Source organism: Primulina eburnea, chromosome 3, assembly GCF_022965805.1.
Source record: "Primulina eburnea isolate SZY01 chromosome 3, ASM2296580v1, whole genome shotgun sequence".
NCBI lineage: Eukaryota > Viridiplantae > Streptophyta > Magnoliopsida > Lamiales > Gesneriaceae > Primulina > Primulina eburnea.
The window spans coordinates 8,635,624-8,644,992 of NC_133103.1; the positions used below are offsets into that span (position 1 = coordinate 8,635,624).

The 9,369-nt window shown below is 34.8% G+C and overlaps 2 protein-coding genes across 2 annotated transcripts; both read left to right on the forward strand.

Annotated features, from left to right (window-relative positions):
- The first annotated feature begins 3,872 nt into the window (after window positions 1–3,872).
- LOC140826032 (AAA-ATPase At4g25835-like) lies at window positions 3,873–5,836 on the forward strand. Its single transcript, XM_073188125.1, has one exon. The coding sequence runs from the start codon at window positions 4,032–4,034 to the stop codon at window positions 5,553–5,555; it is 1,524 nt and encodes a 507-aa protein (XP_073044226.1). The 5' UTR covers window positions 3,873–4,031; the 3' UTR covers window positions 5,556–5,836.
- Window positions 5,837–7,622: 1,786 nt separating this feature from the next.
- LOC140826709 (uncharacterized) lies at window positions 7,623–8,633 on the forward strand. The gene has a single exon (XM_073189212.1). It carries the CDS (start codon window positions 7,623–7,625, stop codon window positions 8,631–8,633), a length of 1,011 nt encoding a protein of 336 aa, XP_073045313.1.
- The last annotated feature ends 736 nt before the right edge of the window (window positions 8,634–9,369 follow it).

Below are 9,369 nucleotides of genomic sequence, written 5' to 3' on the forward strand. Positions count from 1 at the left end.
AAAATTATAGCGGATGATAATATTATTTTCTTATTAACATCTCACTTATTCACTCTTGTTGTTGTCACGCTAAGCAAACAAAACCTCTAAGCCATGTGCGTACAAATTTAAGTCAAACTTATTTTTGTGATTTATTGAATAAAAAACTTACACTTATTTATTTATTTATTTTTATTAGAACCACTTACAAGTTTACAATATAATGGTAATTCTATATTAAAGCACAGTTACTACTGAAACAATATTATTGTCTTCTAAAAAATCCATCTTTACTTGATTGGAAATGAATCACACAAAATTTAATAAATATTGATACTATCGCGTAGCTAAAAATATATAGATCGATATATGTTCGGGAGAAAAAAAAACAGCTATCAAAATATACAACGTGAGTTTGGTACATATAAAAAAAAATGAAAATTAACAATAAAGTTCGAAATTTCAAATAAAATTTTATATATTTTTTCAAATTATACATGCTTCACAATATTACTTAATTTGTAGTTGAAACAATGTCGCACTGTGAAAATTCCTAGTAATATTTTATCGCAATGAAAAAAATTCAAAAATTACCAGTCATTGAATATATAAAAGATTCGGATGCAACTATAAAAAAATATGCAGAGGAAATTTAACACAATTAATGACTGGTTCTGCCATCTTTCTTTTTCCCTGTAATGCCAGAATACCATTATTTGCCAAAGAAAATTCCACCAAGGTGAATTCGCAAAAATATTCAACAACTTTTTCATTAGAAATTACAAAATATTCCACACATTCTTCCAATTTTTTATTCAACTTTAACAATTTAAGTTTGAGATGCTATTTGAATTGACTTGATTTAGTTACATCCCTGTATATAGAATTCATAGACTTTTATTTATTCCAAGGAAACATAAATTAAAATAATTATAGAGAATATAATATATGTTACCGATTATTCATTAAATTTAAAAATCTATTCCACCAATTTTCTTTCTAAAAATGATAAAAAAATTTCCTACGTTGCCATTGATTAACTTATTTATGGTTTTTTTGGAAATTATTATTTTATTTTACATATATATGATCTTTTTTTTTATTTTTGAGTAAGAAAAAACACAGAAAATTTTATAATTTAAAAAAATATGAAACATATTGAGAGGGCAGGGTGGCTTCCATTTCAACCCCTGGTTGTAGGAGTGAGGCACTGCTCTTCACATGTTTTATTAAAAATTAAATAATAGTAAATATCTTTAATATTTAAATTTATTTTTAATAACTTATTCATTTCTTTTCTAAATTTAATTTGTTTGTCGGGTTCGAAAATTCCAACACGACAAGTAATTATTTTTAATCACTAATCATTTGGAAAAAAAAATTTATATATTATATCACACATTTACGTGTGCTTTATGACAATAAATATAATATATTGACTCCGTAATTTTAAAATAAATCATACTTTGGAGAATTTGGCAGAATTGAGGTAAAACTAAACAATTTGTTTGGACAAACTTAATTTTATAAGTATAGTACATTTAAAATTATTGTTGCTTGTATTTTATTTATATAATTTATAGTAAACTTTATGCTAAAGAAGTTCAATTATTCTCGTGAGTTGGAATCTCCGCCAAAATGTGTGCGAATATTTTAATGATCGTTATATTTATATTTTAAATAATATAAAAATTCATTTTAGCCCCCCAAAACTTTTTTTTTTTTTTTTTTTTGTCTTAAATACAACTTAAACATTTTAAATTATATAAAAACTCAAATATCGTATTTCGATAAATCTCACGCTATAAATTATTATTGCTTGCAACAATCTTTCACCAAATAATTGACTATCTTACAACTCATTAGAATCAAATACGTGACAATATTTGGTCATATAAATTTAAATAATCCCTCGCAATTAAGTCAAAAACTTATTTGAGACGGTCTCACGGGTCGTATCTTGTGAGATGTGTATCTTATTTGGTTCATCCGTATTAATTTTTATTGTGAATATCAGCAGAGTTGACTGTTTCATAGATAAAAATTCGTTAGACCGTTTTACAATAGACCTACTCGTCAATTAATTGTATTTTTTTATACAATCCATAATATAATCTCACTATTTTCGTCGAATTCCTCTAATAGGGCATGTACTGTACCCCACGAGATAGTGTCATAAATGTCCATTTATTTAATTAATTATGTAATTTATCCCTAACCTTAAATACATATTCTTTCCAAGATTGCAATAATATTATGAGCAAATGTTACATTCTTATATCATGACTTTTTGGGTTAATTTTTTAATATATTATAATTATAATATTTTTATAAAATATCAATAATATCTATTTTATCAAGAAATTGAATGTAAGCCGATTTCTCAGAAAATGGTTATCACAAAAAAAAGTGGGTCTCATGTGAGACCGTTTCACGGATCTCAATCTGTGAGATGACCCAATAAAAAGTAATACTCTTAGCATAAAAAGTAATATTTTTTCATGGATGACCCAAATAAGATATCTGTCTCACAAATATAACCCGTGAGACCGTCTCACACAAGTTTTTGTCCAAAAAATGTGATAAATGTTTAAAATCCAGTATACTTGATATATTATATGTATGTATAATCGAATATATTATATGTATACATAATCGAGTGCACTACATATGTGAATATCAATATATATTTATCTATAATTATATTATTAAAGTCCATGGCTTAAAGTAAATACTTTTGGCATCATGAGGTGGTGTTTAATAAAACAAAAATATCAATATTGTATTAATATAAAATTATTTCTTTTTATTTTAATAAAATATTATATAAAACTATTTTAATAATTTTGTATCTAATATACAACTGACATATTCTAATATTTTTTAAATTTTTATCTATACTTTAATTTTTTTAAATTATCATATAACTCCTAACATAAAAATTATTGTAAACAAAACATTTTTGAATATTTTGATTTTTTAATTTAATAATCTATAGGTTTTCAACGCGGAACCTTCTATGAAAAGGGACATGTTTATATATATAAGTACAATATGCCCATTTGTTGTATGTATTATTCTTTGATCAAATAATATTAAATAATTAACATAAATTATTTTCAATTTAGAAGAGCTGTTCGATTTAAAATAAAGTTTTATTTAGATTTTTTTCTCTATTTAAAATATAGATTGACTTAAAGAGATTTTTAGTATGGTAAAAAAAATAATTATATAATTAAATATTTTGGTGTCATCTAAAATAATTATTTGGAAGATCTCAAACTTAATAATATAGTATGTATATAAAATAAATAGACTTAAAACTTTAAATTCTTTTACGCAAAAATGAACGTCAATATGATATATGACACACTACATTTAATGGTAATATTGTTTTTTTAAAAGTAAAACAAATTCATTACTTCATAATATCTTGATTTACTTCATAATAGTGTTTCAAGCGCACACTTTGCATAATATTTGTGATATTTTCGTATTTTTTTATTTATTTTTTAAGTGGAGATTTTATTTTTTATTTTTTGTTGCTAACTTGAGGGTATTTTCATGGATGTTTGAATTTTAAATAAAACATATATAATAATAATTATTTTATTATGAGCCTTTTAATTTAAGGAAAAAATATTGGAACAAAATTTGTTAGATTTTATGAATGTCTCATACTTAAAATACAGTATAGCATATTGAGTCATATATTTAATAAAATAAATGATAAAGATTGATAAAATCAGGAAATCGAAGTTCTTCAAATTTAATATTAATAACAATAATATTATTATTATTGTTGTATATCTTATGATTTGATATAATGTATTTATTATATCAAGAAAAATATTGGTTCGACCAAAATTTGTCCACCCGTCAGTTCTATAAATCCCAGACAATTGGCTTCCCTCTGTTTACACCCAAACTTCTCCTCCTTTCCTCCTTCAAAGCCTCCATTTTTGTGCTTTTACATTTCTTCTTGAAGCGCAGATTCTCCATTTCTTTGCTTCACCCTCTACAAGAATTGAGGAACCCGGAAAAAAGGGAGGATGAAGGAGATTTGGACGAAAATGGCTTCGATAATGGGAGTTTGGGCGTTCTGCCAGAGCCTTCTCCAGACAGTGTTTCCCCCGGAGCTCCGCTTCGCTTCCTTCAAATTCTTCCACCGTTTCTTCAGCTACTTATCCTCCTCCTACTACTACGACATCACTGAAATCGATGGTGTCAACACCAACGAACTTTACAACGCCGTTCAGCTGTATCTGAGCTCCTCCGCTTCCATATCGGGCACACGGATCAGCCTTACCCGTGGCTTGAACTCTTCCTCCATCACCTGTGGCCTGTCGAACAACGACCGTTTGATCGATTCTTATAAAGGAGTGACTGTGGAGTGGGAGCATATCGTCACGCAGAGGCAAGCTCAGACCTTCTCGTGGCGCCCAATGCCGGAGGAGAAGAGAGGGTTTACCCTCCGGGTAAGGAAAAAGAATAAGCAGATGGTGCTCAGTTCGTATCTTGATTATGTCATGGAAAAGGCGAATGATTTGCGAAGGAGGAATCAAGATAGGTTGCTTTATACGAACTCGAGAGGCGGGTCTTTGGATTCGAGGGGCCATCCTTGGGAATCTGTGCCGTTTAAGCATCCCAGTACTTTCGATACCTTGGCCATGGATCCTGTCAGGAAATCTGAGATTATGGCTGATCTTTTAGATTTTGCGAATGGGGAATCTTTTTATCAGAAAACTGGGAGGGCATGGAAAAGAGGGTATTTGTTATATGGTCCTCCGGGCACGGGGAAATCTAGTATGATTGCAGCCATGGCTAATTTTCTCGGGTACGATATTTATGATCTTGAGTTAACCGAGGTGAATACCAACTCGGAATTGAGGAAGTTGCTGATGAAAACTAGTTCTAAGTCCATTATTGTTATTGAAGACATTGATTGTTCCATTAACTTGGATAACAGAAACAATGCCGACGGAGGCTTTAGGAAAAACTTCGAAATTGCATCCCCTCCGGGGTCTAATGGCGGCTCAGAGGCCGGGGCAAACACGATAACGCTTTCCGGGTTGTTGAATTTCACAGATGGTTTGTGGTCTTGTTGTGGTAGTGAGAGGATTTTCGTGTTCACAACGAACCATATCGAGAAACTCGACCCGGCATTGCTGAGGAGTGGGAGGATGGACATGCACATACACATGAGCTATTGTTCATCTCCTGCATTGAAGATTCTGTTGAAGAATTACTTGGGATTTGAGGAGAATGATTCGGAGAAAGAAATGCTGGAGGAATTGGAGGTTGTGGTTGAGGAGGCGGAGATGACTCCTGCAGATATGAGCGAAGTTTTGATCAAGTACCGGCGCGATAGTCGTAGGGCGGTGGAGGAATTGTTGGCGACATTGAAGGCGAAAGCGGAGAAGAACAAAAGGGTGAAACCGAGGAAGAAAAATGGGGATGAGGTTGAAGAAGAGGAGCAAGAGAAGAGGGCATTGGATAGTCCATTGGAAGACGGTGGTTTCCAAGAAAACTGCGGTAAAGGTGAGGGAGAGGATGAAGCTGAGAAAATGCATTGATTTTGTTTTCTGACCGTTTAGGGCCATTTTTCTGGTGTACCGGAAATCTTGTCTGAATTGAGAGGTTTGAGGATATGCTGGAAAGGCTGATTATTGGGCATTGGACTAGAGGGGTTAATGCTGTGGGACTTTGCGTGTTTGTACTGGAAAAATGGGGGTACTGTAATCTAATTCAATGCCATTTATTTTTCCTGCTTTGAATCTCGATGAAAGCATTGATCTAGTACCAATTTTATTAGTACACATATTTTGTGATCAAGAATCCAGATACATTTACTTCATTTCCATGTGGTGTGTTGCTTTTAATCTTGATGGTTCATGTCGGACTACGGACCGGTTCAACACCGCACGATTTACATCCACATTTTAATGGAATAAGGCTGATGAATAAGAAGAAATTCATCTGATCTCCTAAAAGCTCAATTCTTTTTAACCGTGCTCTATTTATTGGAGGAATATAATCGAACTATCGAACTGTTTAAATAACTCCGAGGAGAAACCTCATGTTCGTTTATTTATCAGATGAACCTAGTTCTCGACTTCAGATCCAATTCACATCAACTATTCATTTGTTGACTCCGTGAGATGCCATTCCACTCTCCACTGAGTACCCTGCAAATTTGTCTGCTCATCATGGAGAAATGCACACTTATATGGATAGTACTTACTGGAGCTTTGCTTGGATCTTGAATTGCTGTCTAATAATGGATATGTACCTAGAGCCAGCCAATGTGGTTTTACTTGTAGATGGTGTGAAAATATCCCCATGTGTTTGAGGTTGGCGGGAACAGTGGCCATGTACATGTTTGACGTTGAAACCTGGAAAATAAAATTGTGCTTTGCATGGACCTAGGTAGCATCTCTCCCATACACCATTCCTCTTCTTTCACCTCTATAGTTCCAGGGAACTTCCGAAGCCTGACTTAGGCAAGTAACAATCCCACGATGCAGTAACTACAAGTTTCTACTCAATCGAGCTTAGACTTATGTTTTGCTGAACCCGCGCCGGTTAACTTCACAAGATACGACATGACTTCAAGTCCTTGAGCCGCATGTATACAATATTACTCTAAACACGATGATAGCTCTATATGTAACATTACGTTTATCCTCTACGTTTGACTTGATGTTTAATATATCTCTAAAATATAATGCATGTTCGTGTAAGCTGTGCTAGAGTATATAATATCATATGCATAACAAACTGAGAACCTCGAGTCCTCGATGATACATTTTGATACTTGTCGGAGGTTTCTCAACCCTTTGTTGGGATTTATTATGATTGTGTCCACCATCGTTTCTATTGTACATAGTGCTACCATAACTCTAGCCACCATGTTATGATGTGTGAGGGCCGAGTGCCGCACGAACTCTTGGTGTACTCGGTAGCTTGAACTTGACTCTGGTCCCTATCTGTGACTACAACTTACTACTCACATCACATTCTTGAATATTTTTCGGTTTTCTAATAAGGTGAATGTTTCATCACATTCTTGAATATTCACGCATTTCGCTTTTCTAATAATGTGAATTTATGACTGTTCTGTTTCGAGGGTACGTGCAGGTTCATGGACCAAGATCCAAAGGGAGGGCGATCTTTAGAAACAAGAGGGTGTGATAACAACGTCGTTCTCTAGTTTATATGCTCGAGGGTTTACATCTACAGGAGCATACCAATAATGAAAAGATCAAGGACGTGGTACATGAGGATTTGCTTGATTAGCATAGTATTTTGTACCAATTATTGCGGCAAATATTTGAAATATTTGTTCAACACAATTTTTATGTAAAGACAAGTTTCCAACTAATCGCATAGAACACTATTGAGATTCATACCATATCTTCTGAGATATGAAATATATATTGTGTATATCTTTAGGCGTACGTTTAGGACTTGATAGGGTATCATATATTTGTTTAGGCATGAGTTTCGGCATAGATAGTTAGATAGATAGCTTTCTTTCTTCTCTTATTTGTATATATACGTGCAAAGCTTTTCAATAAAGGCAAGGGGTTTACCCATTTCTTCATGGTATCAGAGCCACACGGCTAAGATATACGACCGTCATGGTCAACGACAAGTCTGATGCTCCACCTCCACCTACATCCTCTCGGAATGATCATACCTCTCCTTTTTTTCTTAGCTCGCAAGACAGACCTGGAGATCTCATCACTCCGGTCCGTCTTCGACACGACAATTATGATGAATGGGCAAGGTCTGTACGTCTTGCTCTGCTATCTCGTCGGAAATTCGGTTTCGTCGATGGCACAATTACGGAACCTAGAGCACCTTTCACAATGGAGGACTGGCTTACCATTCATTCGATGCTTGTTTCCTGGCTGATGAACACTATGGATCCGGAGGTTAAATCCACTATCTCCTTTTATGATGACGCAGAACTCTTGTGGAGTGAATTGCGGGCACGCTTCTCGGTCGTTAATGGACCCCGAATTCAGGAGTTGAAAACTGATTTGGCTAAGTGTGAGCAATCCAAGAGTATGCCTGTTTCTACGTATTTTGGGAAGCTTAAAATTTTGTGGGATGAATTGGCTAATCATGAACCCATTATTGCGTGCAAGTGTGGAAAATGTGAATGTAATTTGGGTAAGGCACATGAAAATCGACGAAATCATGAGCGTTTTCATCAATTTTTGATGGGTTTAAATTCTGAATATTATGCTCAACTTCGTAGTACTCTGTTGTCCCAAGATCCTCTGCCCTCTCTTGATCGTGCCTATCAACAAATTACTCAAGAAGAACGTGTTCGTGGAATTACTCACGCTCGAGAATCTCCACCGGAAGTGGTGGGTTTCGCCATTCGTTCGGAAGGACGTAGCCGAATGAAATCAGAGAAGATTGACAAGTCTGGGCTGTTGTGTTCTCACTGTCACCGACCCGGACATGACATTGTTACCTGTTTTCAGCTTCTTGGGTATCCAGAATGGTGGGGAGATCGACCACGCACTCAAGGACCCACTCATGCTCGTGGCAAAAGTGGTGGTCGCCGTGACATTGATTCGCCCGTGATTGGCCGGGGCAGAGGAGCCATTGTGCGTGCGGTGGCGGTAGACGGGTGAAACAACAAGGTTGAAGCTTCAGTTGATGGGCAGAAAATTCCTTCCAATAATACAGGTAGCACTCCAAACACTACGACTTCTCTTCCTAATCTGAGTGCGGAACAGTGGCAAACAATAGCAGCTATGTTTGGTAATTCTCAGTCCTTTACCGAACGTCTACATGGTGAGTTTTCTAAAATCTCTTGGATTATCGATACCGGTGCCTCTAATCATGTGACAGGGGATGAATCCTATTTGTTTGATGTTCGTAATATTGCTGCATGTCCCGTTGGACTCCCTGATGGACAGAAAATAATAGCTACTAAAGAAGGAAGTGTGAGGCTCTTGAAAGGATTATATCTCAAAAATGTGCTTTATGTTCCTAAATTGCACTGCAACTTAATTTCAGTTACTCAACTCATTGATGACATGCACTGTTGTGTTCAATTCACTTTTGATATGTGTGTTATTCAGGACCGTCATACGAGGAAGCTGATTGGAACGGGTGAACGGAGAGATGGACTTTACTACTTCCGGCAACCGTCTACAGTGCAAGCTATTTCGGTTGATGGTTCTTCATCTTCGTTGGACCTTTGGCATCAACGTTTTGGACATCCTTCGGAAAAAGTTGTAAAAGCATTACCTTTCCTTCGTAATTCTCGTGATTCGCTAAATAAGGCATGTGATGTGTGCCCTCGTGCCAAACAATCTAGAAATTCATTTTCTCTTAGTGATAATAAGGCCTCTCGAATTTTTG

Coding starts and splice junctions, on each gene's coding strand:
- LOC140826032 (XM_073188125.1), top strand. CDS start 4,032: ATGAAGGAGATTTGGACGAAAATGGCTTCGATAATGGGAGTTTGGGCG.
- LOC140826709 (XM_073189212.1), top strand. CDS start 7,623: ATGGTCAACGACAAGTCTGATGCTCCACCTCCACCTACATCCTCTCGG.